The sequence below is a fragment of the Aythya marila genome, assembly GCF_965140915.1.
Source record: "Aythya marila genome assembly, chromosome: 4".
NCBI classification, from domain to species: domain Eukaryota; kingdom Metazoa; phylum Chordata; class Aves; order Anseriformes; family Anatidae; genus Aythya; species Aythya marila.
The window spans coordinates 61234388-61255661 of NC_139045.1; the positions used below are offsets into that span (position 1 = coordinate 61234388).

The following is a 21274-nucleotide window of genomic DNA, read 5'->3' on the forward strand; positions in this document are numbered from 1 at the left end:
AAGGGGTCGGCCTAACTGTGCAGGACTGCAATTATTAAAATTTATGTAGCAAGCACAGCATTTATTCCTGGGTTGAATTAATAAATGATCTGCTAGCAGATTATAATGATCATAAATGATCTGCTAGCAATGCTGTGTTAAAGGTTCTGTCAGCAATTATATTATAGAGATTTATAATATCAAACTAAAATAGTGCATCCTGGTCACTAAAATAACTCCAGAGTCAGACTTTGGATCAAGTTATCATAACCAAGTAGCTGACTAATGCCCACAAAAATATCTGTGTGCATGAGCATATCTTTGTGCATGTTGGTTGGGTAATTGCTTTTGTAGGGTGTTTTTTTGTGTGTGCATAAACATCTTTATGGAATGGATGGGCACTTGTGTGTGGTGCGCAGGTGCTGTAAACAAACATATGAACATCAGTGCATACCTGTGCATGGGTTTTACACCAACACAAGCTATTAGACTGTAAAGAACTGAATATTCTTATGGTTAAGTAAGAAATAATCCAGTACATCTCAGTAAATCCCTGTAACAGAAATGCTGGCAATACTTTAAATGTGATAGTGTTAATAGGGATAATTTAAAGGATTTTTTCTTAGTCAGCTGCCTGTGGTTGAAAATGTGCTTTCATAAAATTTTCTGAAAATGAATATAGTTCACTTTGTTTAAAATAAATGGTTGGATTCTTTAACTAGTTGATGTTTTCCGCAAAGCCTATGTGCTGATATCCCAAAAATCAACTAAGTGGACTCTCAGCTTGTACTTACAATGTCCCTCCATGCGTTCTGTCAACTCTTAATCTGGCTTTGGTGCATATTACAGCAAGTTTGCTGTAAGTTGCAGAATTGCATAACAATAATAACTTAAAAAAATGAAAGTTAGTTAACACTCTGCCTGTTAATACAAAAGTAGGGCAGGTAGGGTTATTTTGCAAGAATATCAAACATTTTCAGTGTAACTGCCTGTCTTTATGATCTGCCAGGGCTGGAAGAGCAATCCCAAACACATTCCAGTGCATCTTGTTATTCATCAAGGTAGAGCAATCCTCCTGGGGTTCCAAATGGTGATTGGATTTGTACGGAGCCTGCCAAATTAAAATTGCCTGCTTTAAAATAAAAACTTGAACAAAAAAACAGGACAAAATTTTGAGTTCCAGTTGACAATGTATTCTTATCTCATCATGCTACCATAGAGGGCCCTGAAGAAAAAAAAAGAGTGACATAAGAAATCACTCCCTCAGTGATAGACTCTGCTATTGATAGACCCAATTTCGTATATTGATAGACATGTTTTGTGAATGCATCAAAAATCCAAGTCTATACACTAATATGTAAAAGATCATGTAGATTGCATTGGTGTTACTGGAATCAGAGTTGAATTTGTTCCAAATGCTGTTGTCAAGTTTGACAACTGGATTGTAAGAGTTAATAGCAGAAGCAATAAGCAAATACAAATTTCAAAGGAAGACAATTATTCAGAAGTCTAGCACTGAACCCTTGCCTGAAAGAGACTTGCTGATAAAAGAACTTCTCTAACATTAAAATGATACTTAGCTCCTAAAGTTGATCCTGATTTCAGCATTCTGTTGTTATATATATGTAAATAGCTGTGCATTTATATATAAAAACAACACCTGTGTGCGTGAAGAGTTCTGAATATGTTTTTTCACCTTGATTGTATCGTGCACAGTGGATTAGGTGATCTTCATGCATCATAGCATCATTGAAATAGTAAACTTTTATTGTTTCAGACTTCAAATAATTCAAACCCAGTCCCAAATTCATGAAAACTGCGTAAGTTCACTGAAGGTCATCACTTAATTTTGACTCACAATCACTAAAGGCTTGGCCTCCGAGCTACTAGTTATACATTTGCAAACAATACATATATTTTTCTGTGTATGTTACGGTACATGATTTTATGTGCAATCATAATTACGAAATGGGTCATGATTTTCAGAAATAGCAGTTTAAACAAGGGGTCCCCGAACTTCTTATCTGATCCAGATGGACCTAGCCAGATTCACCTAGCTGTGAAGAACACAGCTAGTTCCTAAAATCAGGAAGGCACTTACCCTTATGTTTGAATCTAACACATTTGGATTCTCTCCTGAGTAGAGATGTTTCCTAGAAGTGAGAGACTTAAGATCCTATCTAGAGATCTCACATTCTAATTTTAGGCACAAGTCTTGTATATATGTATATGTCTGCGTACCTTTTCAGAATAAATATGTTCCTGCTGGGCTGAGATTTTCAGCTTATTACAATCAATAGCACTATTTACAGCAGCTCTGATCACTAATGATTCTTGTAACAGAAATTTCCATTTCCATTTGAGTTTGGCATGACTGAAATCTTATCCTGTGAATTCAGGTACAAAACCCAGACAACTCCCACTTTTGGATTTCACCTCTGTTTCCTGTACCTGAAAATTCTGAAGAAATGGTAGGCTGAAATTTTTTAGGTGTAACTTATGACATCTGGGGAAAACAAAACAAAACACAACAACAATACTGCCTGTCTGATACTGAGAATTTCACTGTTAGGTACAGGAAGCTTATGTTTTGGGGGCTGAAACTAATGCTCTTCTCTTCCCATTTTGTGACTTTTGGAGCTCTCATAACCCTTCCTTGCATTTGCATGTTCTTTTCCACTTTACTCCCACCTATTCCCCTCACACCTTATCTCTGGTTTAGGTCTGCTGAGGCAGAAGCTGAGGATGGAGTCAAAGGCAGCTTCACTTTTATGTTATAAGACTTAAAAACATCCTGTCATATATGGAGTCATCTTTAAATGTTATGCAGTATAAAGTGGAAAGAGATGTTTCCTCCAGCACTTCGGGATGAAGACTGTGACAAAGGAACTTGGAATCTAAGATTCACGAATCTCCCTGATAATCTGCTTTCAAGTGCGTGAACCTTGTGGAGAAATGTTCCATAAGTCATGCAGTTCAGTTGTGGTGGGGTTGAAAAGATCATTTGCTTCTTTTCTTATGTAACACATGTCAGAGGATCAGGTATCTGCACTGCAATGGAGGCAGCAGTTTGAGTTGTGGGGTTTTGTTCAGCATATAAACCCTGAAGAAATCTTCACACCAAGAAATGGAGATGAGACCACGAGCAGGAAAAGACTGGCACTGAGAGTCAAAGAAAGGTATTGCCTTGATAAAAACGCTTCCAGGGAAAGAGCTATAGAAATATCAAACTAGGGAGCTCATAAAGGTCTGAACAACAACAACAACAACAACAAAAAGGAATATTATGAATTTATTTTCTAAAATGATGTGACCATGTTTTTAAAAATCTGTAATACAGAACTAACTTTCAGTACCTCTGCCCTTCACTCCTTGAACTTCTGAACTATGGTCTCAGGACAAGATGCCACATAGAAATATCTCAAAAGAATGATTTCCTCTAAAAATTTCAATGGTGGTAGGTGCGGAAAATTATGCTGTTATTGAAAAGTACCATTAATTGTCACTATGGAGCAGCTCCTGTGCTATATAATAGAGTATCCAAAGCAAGCAAATAATGGAAATATACCAGTGAGAAGTCAAACCTGACTTTCAGGTATTGTATTGCATAACATGATTTGTACTTGCATTATTCAAGGACATGCTGATGTTGAGTAATGTCCTTACCTTACCTAAGAGTCAACCTAATCTTTAGTGAGACTACAACTCAGAAAAAAATATGGTCAGCTCTAGCAACGTAAATTTTATATTGAGATAAGAAAATAAGTAAGTGAAATACATATGGTGCTAGACAGTCTCTATACAGCAATTTCTTACACAGATTATTTTTCATATAAGAAGATTATCCCATATAAAAATTCTTGTACTGCTTAGATGTTGAACATAAAATGGAGGAAAGAGTCTTTGCATGATTTTTCTCCTGTGGGCGTAAACAGATATTTTTAACTTCAGCTACCAAACAGAACTGACTGAGACAGAATTAGATTATACTTGCAACCAATACTTTTGTACCTTGCAAATATATGACAGCTGCGATTTAGAAAGATTCAGAACCAAGTTTGTTAATATCAGTTGTTGCTAAGAGATGCATCGCCTTTAGTAGAAGAATGAATATGCACCCACATACTAAGGGATCTATGAGCTAAAAGTCACAAACACAGTACAAAATATATTGTTTATGTTACAAGAGAGTCTGAAAATATTTTGTTGTTGAAAAAAATAATCATTATTGCACTTTGAGTTCATCATGTGTTTTGTTGACTTGCCCCCTCACAGAAGGTGTACCCAGTGATGACATTTTTGAAAATTATGAATGATTGAAAATCACATTGAAGGCTAAAACTCATATAATGGTTACCGCACACTCAATAAATGAAACCATTAAAATACACTATTTTAGTATCTAAGCTTTTTTGAATGATATTGCAAAGTCTAAAGAAGTTCAAACCTCAGTCACAAAAAGCTTACAATGAAATATATATATATATGGAATATATACCAGATGTTTTCATATGCAGTTATAACTATTGTTACCATCATCATTTTAACACCTGCTTATTCTTTACTGCTAGCTGATGTATTCTCCAGTTTCACTTCTCTCTGTTTGGGTTAGCACACTGAGTTTCCACATTTCTCGTTTCCACATTTCTCTTAAAAATTCTTTCACATTTCTTAACCTATAATTTACTTCTTTATTACGTATCATTTTGTTGAGAGGTGTTTGTTGATGTTTGTATTGCTCTCTAAAATACGCACTTATTGAATCTCTTTTTAGCACATTTCATTGATTAACTATCTGTGTTAATTGGGGATATCTAAGTTGGTAGGGGTAAATGACATAGATGCCAAGGTCTGGAGATACAACACAGTTCTGCCAGCAAAAAGCACTGCAAAGAAGGGCTATGCATCATCTGAGCCTCCTTATTCTTTATAATCCCTTGTTGGGTTCAGTGGGGGGAAAAAATATCCACAAGAAGTTTTATATTATATAAAAATGCTCAATAGACTATCTTCACCAGGGGACATAGTTGCAGCAATGAGTACTCAGGAACTAAAGCATAACTGACCTACTGACCTGGACACGGTCAAGTGTATAAAGTGTATACCTGGACATGGCATAAAAGTTTTAAAACTTCAAAGTGTAAAAAGAAACCTCCTAATATCAATTCAGCAAAATTTCCTCCGTGATGATTATGTACAAGATACATTATAGGTAGATAATCATTACTGTAGTATACATATGGGCAATCTAAGGTAAAGAAAATAAGTAATAAAAATTTAGTAGCCTTCACAAAGCCCCAAAAACCTTATGTACTTATTTTTCTAATAAAATTCAAGCAGCTTTTTATTCTCAGCCTGCATTCATTCCACGACTACCCAAATGTTTGTCACTGTTATATGAATGAAGCTGCATTTTTCTCGTTGGAGTCATTATTTTGAAACCATTCTCCCTGCTAAATGTCTCTCGGAAAACAGCGAAACTCCATCTGTGAGAATACATACGGGACAGTGTCTTGTTCCAGAAAAATTGCTTCAGGAAAAAAAAAAAAAGAATAATAAAAAAAAAAAAAGGTGAATAGTTATGAAACTGCAAAGTGGATTCTGACCCTTTGCAGAGTCACATGCAGAGTACGAGTAGCATGTCTCATAGCAGATAAGCTATGAAAAGCAACAAAATACAGCTTCTCATGCCCAAACAGCAGATGGCCCCAGATAATTCCCAACAGCAGATATCATAACGAGCCACTACTTCCTAAATCAACACTGCTAAAAATTTTTCACTGACAACTTTTCCCCTCTGCATTTGTCAGTTCAAAGACTTAAATACCTTGGGGCCGGATTTTGCTGCCGTTGCATTTACCTTCTTGAAGTGTCCAACTTGCTAAAATACCACATGTACTAATTGAAACACACACATCTCTGCACATGGAAAAGAGCACTTCAAAATTGTGACAGGTTACAAAAGGAATGTAAGGCTCAGGAAAAACATATGCAGGGACTCTGTGGGTAGTAATTTCAGAATATCTGCTCAGTGTGCTTTTAAAGTGTCAAAAATACAAGTGAATTTTTGGCTTAAAATTTCTGCAGTCATACTATTATTGTGCCTTCAGCTGAACTACTTTGAATGAAAAAATGAAATATTTTGTAAACTAATCGAGGTTATCTTGGGTTAACCCAAGATACAAAAAATAAATGGATGTGCTGTCACAACTGATGCAGGCAATTCATTTGATAGCTTCTCAGTGGGCCTGAAGGAAGACACAGCTGGTTGTTAGAGGATGCTTGATGCTGCAAATGCCTTCATTTGGATAAGATTGATAACAGGGTTGTGACAATTTGTTGTCCTTAAAGACTGCAATGCATCTTACAGATAGATATAGCTATTGCACACAGCTGGGAGGAGAGAAGCAGTCTCTCAGGGTGTCATGTAACTTTGCATGGACTGCAGCAGCTTTCCTGCTAAGAGGAATTTTTCAAATCTTTTTTAGGGACTTCTGCTCCACATCCTATTCTTCAATTGCTTTTTACACCCACAGAGAAAAGAAGGGAGAAGACGAAACTGTTGATGTCTTGTAACTATCACTGTTAAGTTCTCTGTTTGACGTTATTACACATTGTAAAAAGCTCTCCACTGCCTGAAAACATCTAGACTTTCATTAATCCTACATGATTTTAGGCATCCAGAACCACTAATGGCAGTGAAAATGGGCACTTTCAGATTATCCAAGGCCTGAAATGCTCTTTGATACAACTCTCTGTTCAATTAACTTAGAGGTAGAGTTTTAGAGGGAAACTACACACGCTGTGGTCTTCCAAGGAAAGAATAAAGCGCTCTTTGTTTTTCCACGATAAGTGGCTAAATATTAAGCTGAACGAATCTGGCCTCTGAACGCATGATAAGAACACGAGAAGTGAATGTGAAGGAGATCTTGTACGTGAAATTCAGGCCAGATATTTTGCCCTTGTGCCCATGTGAATTCCTTCTTCAAACAAGTATTCTACTTTTACTTTGAGCAACCTACTTCTTATAGTCATGTTTACTCCTCTATACATTGTAAGTGCTTTGAAACAGGAACAATTATTTTAATTAATAACCCTGCTATGACCACTGCAGCTAACTAATGGCATTTTCAGCCTCAGCATTTCCCAATTTGCAAGAATTTATGCTGCCTTGAGGGGTGGTTTGGGGGCCGGTTGGTTGTGTGGGTGTTTGTGGTCCCATGAAGCATGGCACAGGTGGTCCATGACCTGGGGGGCTGCCGTGAGCCCTGGGCACACCAGATGACTGCAGCAGCACTGTCCTGCACACCGGAGGGCTCACAGACGGGTCTCCTTTCAGAGGCCTCCTGCACAAAGCGCCGCACAAACAAGGACGGCAAGCCGGTGACCTGAAGTGCGAGGTCAGGTCCCACAGGCACACTGAAGCCCTGTTGGCTTTACAGTTAATAATTCACCTCTCGTTCTCCTTCCCCAATCACGGCTTTATTTGTGCAGCGCGGCGTGGATTAATAACTTCAAAGTCGCTTTGCACTGCTGCCCCTGAGCCCACGCCACCTTTCCTTTACACCAACAAGAAGACACACGAGACCTCTTCCCTCACACAACCACCTTTATTCCCGCCCCACGACATAAATAAAACCCGAATCAGCCTCAAAGGCCCTCAGCTGGGGGTGAGGGGGGGGAGGCTCGGACAGGAGGGGGAAGCCTCGGTGAAGACGCGAGGGAGCTGCCGGCGCGCAAGCGGTTAAGGGCGGCGGGGCCGCACAAGATGGCGCCGCGCCGGCATCGCCCCCGTCCCCGCCCCGCGCCCGGCTGTGTAGCGGCGGCCGGGCCGGGCCGCGCGGCGCCGCCGTCGCACGGTGATGAGTCAGCGGCAGGGGCGCGGCGCGGCGCGGGGCCCGGGGGCGGCCAGCGCGGAGCGGGCGGCGAACATGGCCGGCGTTGCCGACGCCGCCGCCGCCGCGCCGGGGAGCGGTGGGGAAGGGCGGCGCGGCGGCGCCCCAGAGCAGCAGCCCCAGCAGCAGCAGCAGCCGCCCCAGCAGCAGGAGGGCTGCCGCGGGGAGCCCAAGACTCTGTGGGGGAGCAGCGAGCCGCAGGCGGCCCCGCAGCAGCGGACGGAGACGCTGGGTTTCTACGAGAGCGACCGGGGCAGGAAGAAGAAGAGGGGGCTCTCGGGTGAGCAGGGGAGCGGGGAGGGACCCAGCGGGGCTCGTCCCGGCGCCTCGCATCGCCGCCCGGCCGCGCTGAGGGGCCGGCTGAGCCGCGGCGGGGCTGAGGGCGCTGCCGCCGGCCGCCTTGGCGAACTTGGGCGAGAGACTTCAAAAAGTGCGCCGGGCTGCGGGCAGCCGCGCTGGGCGGCGGCTCCGTGAGGAGAGGAGGGAAGGGAACGGGGCTGAGCCGGCGGCTGAGGCCCTTTCTGCACGCTTCGCTTTATTTTCGGCCACCCGGCTCGGCCCCATCGCTAAGTGCAGCCTCTACGCTCGCCCTGTCCGCCCCCATCTCCACACGGGCGTGTCCAAAGCGAGGAGCGGGCACGCTGAAGTTTCACCTAGTGCGTTCACCGATCGGTGTCAGGACGCTTTGTTAAGTTATAAAGGTGTCTGTAACGGGAAAGCTTCGCACCGGAGTTAAAAATGGGGCTGTTAAACCTGCAGCCTGCTGAGGAACGGCTCCGGAGGGCAAGGAGCGCAGGGCAGAGCGGTGTTGTGCCCTCAGCTCCACTCCTCGGCTCTGGGGCACGCTCGCTTGGCTTTCTTCTTGAGGCACAAAACATGCTTCATCGTTAAACATTGCTCGTTAGGTACGCGTAATTACCAACGTAATAGTGTTTTCCCCTACCGCTGAAAGTAGCGGTGCTGTTAGAGCCTTGAAATCCTACACGGATTGTTAGAAGGCTTCTGAACTGACCGTGTTTTACTACCTAATGGTTTCACAGGGAAAAACAGTAAGGGAAAGTAGACTGACAGCAGCGGCCGCTACACGCCTTTATTTACATTTATACTCGAACTGATTATTCTAGGTATCCACCAAGCAGGTTTTGAAATTTAGCCCTGCCTCGTTCATAAAAAGTAAAAATTGTCATCTAAATGACTTGGTTGGCATCTGTGCCGTAGATAAATGATATGGCCAGGTAGATTTGATGTTGGTAAACCTGCAACCAACTTTTTTAGCACCGTATGCTTAATGGAGTGGTTAGCTGGAAATGTGAAGAGTGCTCACAGAAGTGTTCAGATTTCCAAGCTGTCTGCCTCACCGTTGGCTGGAACGTGACACCACAGGGCATGCCAAATAGAAAAGAGGAAAAAAAACATGATTAGAAATTAGCTTAAATCATTTAGCAATGATTGAATGGTTTCCGTCTAAGCTTGATCGGTGTTATGGCTGTTCTTGATGTGTTATGTCATAGCATCATTGATCACACGGTTTGGTGGTGAAACCGCTGCAGTTCCCATAGTTGTAGGGAGCTGGCTTGGTTATAATACTGTGACTTGGTTTGTGGTGGGGAAAATATGGTCAAGATGCGCAGTGATGTTCCTGAAAGACAGCTGAACAGAACTTTTTTTAAAGCAAACAAATCAGTATGCGGGGGAAAAAATACTAATAACCTTCCAGTTGATCTTAATTCTAAAAAATAGTTAAAAGCCATTGGTGTACTCTGATTCTTCAAGAAAACATTGGAGGAACAGGCTTTTGATATAGCAACTAAAAATTCTAACTCATCTTTGCTGGTAGCGTTACACTTTATAGTACACAGAAGTAGATTTTCTTTCAGGGTGGTACAGTAGGGTAAGTACTGTACAGAGGAGTTGTCTGGCAGGGAAGGAAATAACTACTTCAAAAATATAGGTATTGTGCTGCTTTAGTCTTGATTTATTTGAGTGTTCACGGAAGAAGTGTGTGTTTAGGATTGACAGGAGCAAAGTGAATGCCTGAAACTGTTAGCATTTAGGATTAATGTTCTGATTGTTTCTCAACAGAAAATTTGTGAGGCACGGTGGACTTTACATTTGCACAAGTTTTCCTCTCCGCTTCTGGTTAATGGTTATCCCTTGTGTCGCTATGCATTGAAGTATAACTTTGGTAAATCATTATCTTTTTACCTTGAAAAATTAACTGTGGCCTTTTATGTTTTGAAGATGCTTGTGCTGCATCTTCACTGCACTGACGTGGGGAGATGAATGAGAATACTTAAAGCATTTAGACTATGCCGTCTGAACAGTTTAAACTTAGGCCAAAACTTTGACTGCAAAGGAGGGAAATTTTAAATAAATTGAAAGTAGGAATTAAAGTAGTTTCTTCCATTTAACAGAAAATGATGCTTTGACAGCAGAATTAAGACCTCTTTCAGGTGATTTACTGCTCTGTCCTGCCTTGGTGTCTCATCCTGTTCTGCTGGCTATGTTTTTCCTACAAGGCCAGCACCGATCTGCTCCATGGCTCTGTGGGCACAGAAGTAGGGCTGATGATGGGTGCTAGAAAGTGCTTGGAAAGGAGGTGGCTGGGCGACTGCTTCAGCACATCCCATCGCTGGAGAGGGTGTTTGCGTGCACAGTCTGGAGCTTCTCTATTGATCGGCTTCGGTCGTGAGGAGTGTGGGGTGTGGAAGTTAAGCGAGGTGGAGGGAACTGAAAATGATCTGTTTTTCAACGACAAAGCCAATGAACCAGTTCATGTGAGGTAATGGGAAGTGGGAACAGACAGCTCGGCTGTCACTCCACAGTGGTTACCCGTATGTCAATATTGGTTTTGCAGAAAACTTGTGTTGGTTTTGAGATGCATTACCTTTAGGTTAGTGAAAGTTGGTTATCTCTGGTGTCAGAAGATGTCCCTGGGCAGTTAACCACAGTAGTTAATTTAGATGTTCATACCTAAGCTTATCTTTTGTTATTTTTTTTCCCCAATTCTTTCTTGAGTTTTACATTATGATGTTACAGAGGAGGACTGTAGAAAACAAATTTGGCTAAGATCTGAACAAGCATTTAGTGGTATGAACTTCTGCCATTATTTCACTAGCATGACCTTTGATTGAAGCTTTAAATGTCAATATTAACTTTTTTTCCACTCACTAAACTACATGTTTGTTTATTTTAAAACAAATACTTCTAGGGGTTACAGTAGCTGTAGCCTGCTAGAAGGGGATCAGTTATATAAATTATTGCAAACACCACCCAAACAAGTCCTTACAGGGTTCGGTTCACATAGTTGAAAGCAAATAATGATTGCAATGAGTTACTAACAGTACATATTTATGTTAATATACCACTGCAAACTTCAAGATGCTTGTAATGCTGAGAAGTTCTAATCACATGTCCACCACCCAAGGCAGTGTAGGTTACCACCCAAGGCAGGCACACACCCCTGCCTCTTCTGTGGCTTTTAAACTTCTTTTCAAGCTGATTGCTTCTTTGCCTTAAAACTCGTGGTCATTTCTTGGCTACTGTTCTATCCAGCTGATGGTTGTCATCATCTTTGGTGTGATGACTTTGGGGTGAACTGTTCACACGTACCATCCCTGCTTGTGTTCTGTCTTAGCAGTTGTTGTTATCTCGGCTGTTTTAAGGCTGTGCTATGCAGCCTTTTCCCTTCACCCTCCTCACCACGAACGGGGGCACTGTACTGTGCAAGGCCCCCTGCAGCAGTCACCAAAACTCTCTGAAGTCTGAATCTGCTGCTGGTGAGCGTGTTCTTGCCCCATGATAAGTTCACTGTTGCTTTTCACCTGTCTGGATAAGTGATATCTGTATTTTGGATGCTGTGTGAGCACTGGGAGTGTCTGGTTTTGAATGCCAGTAACAACCAGAAATTTTGAACACGAGTGTAGTCTCCTGTCACTTGTGAAGTGTTACAGATGGGAAGTGCTGATCTCAGAACTTGTCAGTGAGTGTTGTAAGCTCAACTTCCTCCTGCTGCTGATAGCCTGAGCTTTCATAATTGTGATTTATTTACTGTTGAAAGGCTGTTCTGTCCTTTTTTTAAAGCCGTATGGCTTGATTAGAAACTTAGGTCAGCCTTCAGCCTATTTACCTACAGCTGTTAAAATGTGGAAGACCTATTGTATATGCCTGATTGCATTTCAGTCTTGAAGGGCTTTTTATCTGATAAGCAAACAATCAGGACACCTCTACTGTTTGTGTACTGAATCACCTGCAATCACTTACCTATGAATGCTATGATCTTACAGGAGGTGTTCTTTATTTAAAGAACAAGCTGCTAATGTTGCTGAGAGAGAAAATAACTTTAAAAGTCTAGAATTAAGCTCAGTAATTTAGGAGAGCTCTCAGTATGGTAAGAATTAGATCCATTAGATATACTGCGTTCAGCATAGCTTTTTTTAGTAATCTTTTGGAGACGCAGGATGTCTGATGAAAACGATTGGCTGGGCAGAGCAGTTTGTTTTGCTTGTTGGGAAGCGATCAGGAAATGGGAGGGAGTAGGACTCGATTCTCATAGCTCCTTCTGTACCAAGTTATTTGACATTCTGGTTGCTGTTAGCAGAAACCTATTGCGTTAGATGTGATGGAACTGGAGCACGTAGCAAGTAACAAAAGCACAGGAGCCTTCTCACTCTGTGGAGTTCATGTCTAAAATGTCTTCTGCTTATGTGTGTTCCCAAATGTAGATCTTTCGTTGCTGAGGTTCATCAGTGCTGAGCTGACAAGAGGCTACTTCCTTGAACACAATGAAGCAAAATACACAGAGCGGAGAGAGAGAGTATACACGTGCATGCGGATACCAAAAGAACTGGAAAAGGTGAAGTATTCTTTAAGATTTCTTTTAATTTCGAGATTAAATTGGCTATGTGAAGGTATTTAAAGGAATCTTTGTTTTTCAAACACTTCACTCAAAAAAAAATTGCACATCTGCATTGATTAATATTCAGTGTTTTCAGCTAATGGCCACTTGATGCTATTAGCAGAGACTGACATAATCAGCTTGGAAGTCCAGGTGGTGATGTATTCAAAAATGTCTCTTATCTTCAAGGAATAGTCAGTCAAAGGAAAACCATGGTTTTAAAGAATTTTCCAGTCTGAAAATACAGTGATAGATAAGTTTGTAGAAGGTTTTTGACTTCCGTAGCTTTCTGTTTTGCTTCTGGCCACTGCTTATGACGCCTTCCTTTCCTTCTCCCTCTATCCCAGTGTTGTGGTTCTTCCTGATTGATGCATTCCTGCCACTTCCTTTGTGGTAGCTTAAATATAATTCAGTGGGCCAATTGCAGTGCTCTAACGTAAAAGGGAGTTTTGTTCTGGTGTAACCTTTTTGGAATCCTGTAGGACAGGGTGTCAAAGTTGGGAGGCAGCAGGAATATGCTCAGGGATGAAGAGTAAGGCAAATTGGTAATAAGGTTGTGTAGGTTACAGTGTTACCATAACCTTAAGAGTTAATATAGTTAAATTTCTCAAAACCTATAGATTTTGAGAAGTATGGTAAGCCTAAACCAGTTGAACACTACTTTATGTTGAAAAACATAAAGTGCTTGCTCCCACTTCAGTCTCCCACCTTACACGCACTACATGTTTTGCATGAGCTCGTTGTACCGTTCTGAAATGTAAATCAGCTCATAATTTGGCAGTGAATGCTTCACATTTCTTGCCTGTTTTGTCCTCTATTAGGGTAGTGTGCTGAATTGCTCAGCCAGTATTCTCACAAATCCAGAGTTTTTGAGGACAGAGGGGTAGCTGAATAGCTTAGAGTAGTAGAAAGCTTACATACAGAGAAGTGGAGGAGGGACGGAGAGTAGGATTTGTTTTTGTCAGAGCCCTGCTTCCACCTTCAGCGTCGTCAAATTAATCCTCGGTCACAATGAGACCTGGCTCTACAGAAGTAAATATTCATCTCCATTGTAATTATGTAGACTACTATGTGTAGTTTCCAAGCCACAGAAATTATTCTGAAGGATCATCACCATAGGTTTCCAACAAAACTTAGAGCATTTAAGAACATACAAGATTGTTGGCCTTTGCTTAAACAGGGTTGAGGGTATAAGTGGTCAAATTACTGTTGTGTTTTGTTTTGTTTTTTTTTTTTGCATGGTAAATCAGACTTCGGTGTCTGTTTTGAATATCAATGAAAGAATATGAAACTAAGGAATAAGCAGAGATATCTAAAAGGTGATTGATATCTTTTTACAGAGAGATTATGAAATAAATGTTCTTTGCCTGGGCATAGTCCAGGTTAGCTTTCATTCTAAATGTATCAAATTGAATAATACTCACTGGAAAAAAATGAAAAAGTATGCTGATGAGCACCTAGAAAGCAAACTAAATAGTGTGCAGACCATCACCTATTGTAGGAATTGTTTGACTGAGTTTCAAAATTGCTTCATTCAAATGAAACATGAGTAGGAAAGGAAGGCAAGAATTGTCTTAATGACTTGTATTGTTTGCTACCTAATGATTTACTTAGAGAGTGGGGATGTACATCATAAAAAGCTAGAGTGAGAATAAACTGGAATAAAATTTACCTTCTGATATTAGGTAAATACTTAATTTTCTTTAACTTGCTATTATTACATATAACCTTTGAGTTTATTTTGCAAAATACATTTTCTTGATCATCATCAACAACAACAACAAAAAAAAAGCATAATATTCTTTTAAACTCAAAATTAGGACTTAATATGCCTAGCTAGGTATGTGCCTAACTTTTCTTGAAATACAATTAGGAAAATCAACAAGTGCCCAGAGTCTCATTCAGATAAATCTTAGATCAATTCAGAAAGCACATAAAGAAGGAACATCATCTGGGGGGAGACAGGTATATAACAGCTTTCTAATTGGAGAATTCAGGTCTAGTATAATTATGATAGAGTTGCTTGGCTTTTGGCTATAGTGAAATGGCTTTAACTGTTCTTACAAGTTAAGGAGGAAGCATTTAAACTGAGGGCGAGTATGTAAATTGATTCTTCATATTTTATATTCCTCTTCTAACGAAAGAAAGGTGCATATTTTCTGAAGGAGAAAACTACCACAGCAGTAATTAAGTGTGCAATAGAAAGCTAACTAGGTAAAACTTTGTTTTTTGGAGGGGGGAAGACATGTTAAAAAGAACATAAGCAGAAAAAGTTTTTGCATGTGTACACACAGCTCTACGGTTCTTTCCCCTCCCTAAAGTTAAAACATTAACATCTCTAACTTTAGAGGAAAGTCACTACTGCAAAATGAGCTGCAGTAATTAAGTGCAATTCATCTGTTGAATAAGGTTTGGTGAATTGGGGAAGTTTGTAAAATTCTTTGCTATCTGGGCCTTGTGGAGCAGAATTTTTGCTGAGTAGTCTAACTGGATAGTTTTTTTTCATCTTATCTTATTTGGTTAATTAAAGTAATATGTAAATGTATTTTTCATAAAACAGTATAATTCTTTATTTGTAACTCTGTATAAACTACTAACGTATGTTTTATTTTTATAATTTAGTTGATGTTTTTTGGAATCTTTTTGTGCCTGGATGCTTTTCTGTATATATTCACCCTGCTTCCTTTGAGAGTTTTTCTGGCAATGTTCCGGTTCATCACTTTGCCTTGCTATGGATTACGGTAAGTTGATTGAAGAGGAAGGAGTTGATACACTTAAATAATGTTTATCTGTTTGCTTAACTTTACGGTCTTTCAGTGCTGTTTGATCTACTAATGACTTTTTCTGCTGTGAAGCAGAAGTTTTGCTCTAACCTAGCCAAAGCAACAGTGTTTGTGGGGTACTGTTAAGCTTTACCACCAGTCACTAACTCGAATGTTGTTCCCTTCAGATGGCAGATTGCTAACAACACCCATTAAGCACATTCAGGTTAGTAAGGGGGCAGAGACATAACCTTATTCTGGGTCATTCTGTTCATTTAACTAACGTCTATTTGAATAGTGTTCTGGGATTTGTTAGTCTGGAGTTAATGACTCAGCCTTTTGTATTTTGACAGACTCTTTGGTATTGAAACCAAAATTTGATTTTTACAACAAATGAGTTCTAATTTCCCCAGTAATATTTTCTCAAGGGGCTCCTGTATAAAATTGATTTTTTTATATTCTTTAAAAGAATCTTTTAAGTAAGTAAGTGGGATGGGACTAGATAGAATAACATTAAGAAATTTAAGTTTTAACCCCTTTACTGTTTTGCTTAGATTGGTACTAAGGAAATCACTAATTCATAGCATTTTGTTTTACCAAAAAATGGGACAATTGATTTCCTTGATTAAAACTTGCTATTTTAAAGTAAGCTTGGTGATACAATCCTAAGTGTAACCTAAAAGGATAGAAGTCTTTGTATTGATGTTTTAATTTTTCCTTGAATAAATAAGAACTTAAGGGTTTTCATTCTTCATTTCCTCAAACTTGATTTAAAAAGTTGATTACTGGTTGCTGATTCTTTTTTTCTTTTAATCAAACCACTTGCATTTACATTATTAGAATCTCTTATATGTGAAGTGCTTTTCAATGCATAGTTCAGGATGTATATTCAGATTAGAGAAAATGCATGTCTAGTTGCATTTAAAAAAAAAAAATACTATTTTAAAGTACTGTCCCGAGTTGAAACTTTTGAACTTGGGTGCTGCTTCAAATAGACACTAGGTGGCAGTCTGACATACGGAATTATGGTGTTAATTTTGAGCTGAATTGAGTATTTTCAAAATGTCAAGAGTTTTCCTAGCTGTGTAAAGAACCATATAGTAGCTATTCAATTTTCACATGATGACAAGTCAAATTATGTGCCAATTTGTAAATATCTGCATGGATGCTATTGCTAAAATATTAAAATTTAGATAAAGGTAATGGATTTTAGCATACTATTTCGATTTTCTAGCTACTTTTTTCAATTTACAAAGTGTTCTTCCTCATTTATAAACTCAGCTTTGCTTTTGACAAATGAACTTAATGCTCTTCTGAAATTGTGATTAAAAAATTGATAGACCAGTTGCTGGCTTCAGCTGTTACTTAATTTACTGAAAAAAGTGGGGTTCAGAAGACCACATATGCATACGTGCAGTGCTAAAACTTAGTCTGCTTGTCTGATGATATTCTTACTGTGAATGGCAGAGTAGAACCCAATTTATTCTGTTCAACTTGAATATGTTAACTTTAAAGTGTTACCAGGTAAGATTCAGTAAAACTAAGATCATCTTGAATTAAGAAGGTTGTGTTTTGGTAGGAATTCTTGAAACAATTTCCCATGTGTCAGTTTCTTCAAAAGTTTATGGAATATCTTTCCTTTGCATCTCAATTACCTCTTCACTACCGGAAGCTTTGTCTAAGTCATCAGTGTTCTAAAGCTGGTGGATTTTTGTTGAAAAGTTGACAGCTGATGTTTACAGTATGTAATGAAACTTTTTCAGATATGACTCTTATTTCTGAATACTCAGTCTGCACTTTGCTTTTTATTTGCGTGTTTTCTTGTTTTTCTTCCTGGTTATGCTGATTTGATTTGTTACGGTAAAAAATGATTGGGGCTTTTCTAGCTCAGGAAACTTATTTTTGTGTTTAAATAGAGGTCAGTAGGTAAAATGTATTTATTATTCCAAAAGGTACTTAGAAAGCAGGTGGCTAGTTATCTCTGAACTCAATGCTTCTTCACAAATGTCAAGTAAGCGCTGAGAGGTGTGATTAGGTGTTTTTTTGAACCTGCCACATCATATTCCATTCTGTGTAGTAAATAAAAGTGCTCCTCCCTTCATCTTGACTTTTTTCTCAACATCTAAGTGACATGATTGAGCAGCGAGTGTTCTGTTGACCTTCCGCTTCACTCTTCATTTCTATTTCCTCATAACTTCTTTGCTCTCTATTCAGTGTAGAAACAAGGTTGTTACCCTTTATTTCTTCCAAACAATGAAAACACGTTCTATGTAAAATGGGTTAATTCCTGCCTATAATATTGTGTGCAGTGCTTATTTAAATGCAGGGGCAATGCACTGTTTACCTTTTCCACATTTTAATATCCCATCTAAGAAAGCTAAGAGAACAGAGTAGTGTATCTTAAAGTTTGATTTATTTTTCTACCTAGACAGCATAACTTGTTTCAGTCTGACTGCTAAATCCTTCCTCATCACTGGATCTTTCATTTTGAGTCAGTATAGTTCTGCGTATTTGTCAGAGCTATATTGGCATTAACAAAGATATTTTAGAACTACTGAAAACTTCAATGAGAAGAATCCAAGATTATGTCATGAAGTAAACTATAAGGTGCAGGTTAAATTGTTGCAGTCAAACTGGCAGTGGCTGAATCATCAGATTGTGGTGGTTTTGGCAGGTGAAACACTTCATTACTGCTCTACTCTATAAAGAGTAGTGTGCTCTTTCAAAAATTAACACTTCACAAAATTAAATTACATCAGCAGTCTTCAGAAATAACAAAAATAAAAAAAAATCTAACAGCTCTGTTTCCTTCCAAGCAGTGGAAAGAAATTTCCTAAACTCTGCACTTTGAATCTTACACATAAGCTCATTTTATTGAAATATATGACAACTTCAAAGCACGTGCTTTGGAACAAGGGGGGAGAGAGAAAGAGAGAGAAAAGTGGACCTGGTAGAGCTCTTTTCAGACTTGGTTCTTGTTAATAGGTTCCTAAAATTAACTATACCTGTGGTTGAAAGGTATGATTATCTTTTAAAAACGAGACATTTTTTTTTAAACCTCAGGTTCTGAGCAGATTAATATCTCTGCTTGTTTTGAATCACTTTTATAAAGCTAACTTTTGGTGTTTTTTTTTTTTTTTTTTAAATACATTGCACACTAGTAAAAGCTCTCCTGGGAAAATCACTATGATACAAAGGTTAAATTTGTATGTTAGTGAAACTCTGATAAAAGCCCCAATAAAATTCCACTTTAAGACATTTTACATCTTGACTGTAAACTAAATAAGGATTTTTGCTGTGGAAAATGAGATTTCCTGTAAATTCTAGCTTTCTCAAGAGAACATAGTGTAGTATGTGACTCCTCTTACATGAGGAATGATTGTGAAGATCTTTGCATTTCTTACATGTTGAAGTAGCGATATAGCTTATAAATATGTGTTCTGTGGTTTCTTTTATTACGTTGCCTTCTCCCTGAAATAAGTGAATTTAGGTTTTGTCAGCAATAACATCATTAACTTTGAACCTACCACAGGTATTATATATGCCTTTTAAATTTCCCACTGCCCTCCTGTGAAGTGATAGATGTACACTTTTCAGTAGGAAATAAATGAAAAAAGCATTACTTCAAGAAATAAATAGTAGGAAGAAAGCATCTCAGAGAAAAAAAGATCCACTGGGATTCTCACTATGGACTTTGTTCATAAATGAATTTGAACTTCAGTTGCACACTCAGTCCCAAACCTGTTTTTTTTTTTTTTTTTTTTTTTTCCAATGTGACTTTCTACCAACCAAAAAGGGCAGGTACACTCAGTATTTTCTGTAGTAATCTCTCGGAAAGTACTCCTTTCTCCTTTCCATAACAGTGCATAGTGTAGCAACATTACAACCTTCTCTTTCTTTCTTTCTTGTAAATCAGACCGAAGGGAAGAGCACTTTCACTTCCTTTATAGGATGGAATGTGGTGTCACAGGGATTCCTCCTTGGTGAGTAAATCCTGATTTTCTTTTTCCTTTCATGCTATTGGCCAAATTCATCGTCATGTAATCAGTAAAAAGACTGATTACAAATGAATAGGATAGCTAAGTTAACCTACATACTTCAAAGGAGAAGCCAATACTTAATATTCAATACCCAGTACTTGAAACTGATTCGGTAGGGTTTATGGTAGGTATACTTTTGAATACGACTTCACTTCCCTGTGGAAATTGGTTGTGATCTTAATAGGTTTAAAATGCTGTTCATATAGAGCGCCTGTGTACCACTTCAGCCCAATTTACAATAGGGTGTCTTGGAAACAAAACATAGCCCCTGCTGTACTTTATTTATAGAGCCATAAGCTTTTTATGTTTATTCTAAGTAACAGTTCAGTCAAGTTCATGGCTATATTTTACGTGTATTACAAGCTGTTTTTCTTGTAATACTTAAGAAGTTTTGCAGAGAGTTCTTAAAGTTCATTGGCAGGTACTTTAATATTAGACTTTAAATTGATTGTAGAATAAAATGCACTATTTTTTTCTTACGCTTATTTACTGACTTCATTTACAGTTGATTCTGTTACTAAAAAGGAATAAACACTTAATGAAGGATAATTTTAGTTGTCACTTATTTGAAACCTCATTTTTTTTTATTTATTTTGAGACAGCTCTCATCGGGGCCTAACAGAAAGGTTGGTTTTGTTTCATTCTTAGCATGGTTTTGTGCTGTGTTGTGTGCATGTAGAGGCTTTTTACTGTTTGAGAAATGAAATGCGGTTTAGGTTGGCCAGCTTAGCTCTCTATATATTCAAGTCTTCAACTGAGACGTTTTTATCAGCACTAAGTCTATATATGTCAGCAATTCTATGACAATGAAGTTCTGCATACTGTATTTTTAATTTCAAAGTAAGTATTGGACTCGAACAAAATAGCTCTTTTTCTGGAGCTAAGCTTAGTTCCAAACTTGATCATAGTTGTAGGAAAGTATTTTCAAAATGAGAAGCATAATTTTTGAAAAAAATTAAGAGTGTAGCTATATGTGTAAGTATGCCCTCCAGACAAACTGGGTTTTCTTTCCCTGGCATCTTCATTTAGTTTGCCAACAGGTAGTATCACAAAGTATCATCACTTTGTGTCAATCTGTTCATTCTTGTTTATGTTCATATAAGTTAGACACTTAAAACACTGCAGTTCGTTATTGAAGGATGCATTTAAGGATTAAGGTTCTGATAAAGACTAAATATCTGTGCAAAACAAAATCATACAGTTCACTTTTCATACAAGTATCTATGATGTAAAAAAGGAAGAAACAAGATACCTAAGCATACCTACTAATTTAGATCACTATTCTTATAATGGAAGAACTTTACCAGTTGATACAAACCTTAGTGGTTGTCCAACTTTGAAAAAGAGTATTCGAATAAAAGAATTAGAAAACATTTGCCGTAAAATTCATGGGCAAATCTGTAACCTCAGAGCTAAAACCTTTCTTCATTGCATTATTAGCCAGATGAACCTATTCAAATGAATTTTTTTAGTAGTGTGAAGTACAATAGCATTTCTAGAAATAAATGTTATTTTAATTTCATAAATACACGTATATGCATGTGATTAAGTTCCATGATTTTAGGATTTAAATATCCATCTAAAGCATTATTGCAGTTGTAGTGTAATTACATCATTAAACTCCTGCATGTGTGACATCAGTCTTTGGTATTTTATCTGTGATAACTGTGGAGAAGTAATTGTTTAGAGTTACCTGAATAA

At 38.6% G+C, this 21274-nt stretch overlaps 1 protein-coding gene across 2 annotated transcripts in view; it reads left to right on the forward strand.

Annotated features, from left to right (window-relative positions):
• The first annotated feature begins 7793 nt into the window (after positions 1–7793).
• The window catches only part of TAPT1 (transmembrane anterior posterior transformation 1), a 38866-nt gene continuing 25385 nt past the window's right edge, over positions 7794–21274 (forward strand). The window contains exons 1-4 of one of the 2 annotated variants that reach the window (XM_082759271.1): positions 7794–8154; positions 12599–12729; positions 15394–15512; positions 20176–20199. In XM_082759271.1, coding sequence (XP_082615397.1) covers positions 7842–8154; positions 12599–12729; positions 15394–15512; positions 20176–20199 — 587 coding nt within the window. In that variant the 5' untranslated portion in view covers positions 7794–7841. The remainder of the gene's footprint in view (positions 8155–12598; positions 12730–15393; positions 15513–20175; positions 20200–21274) is intronic. The other variant, XM_082759272.1, reaches the window with a different exon arrangement.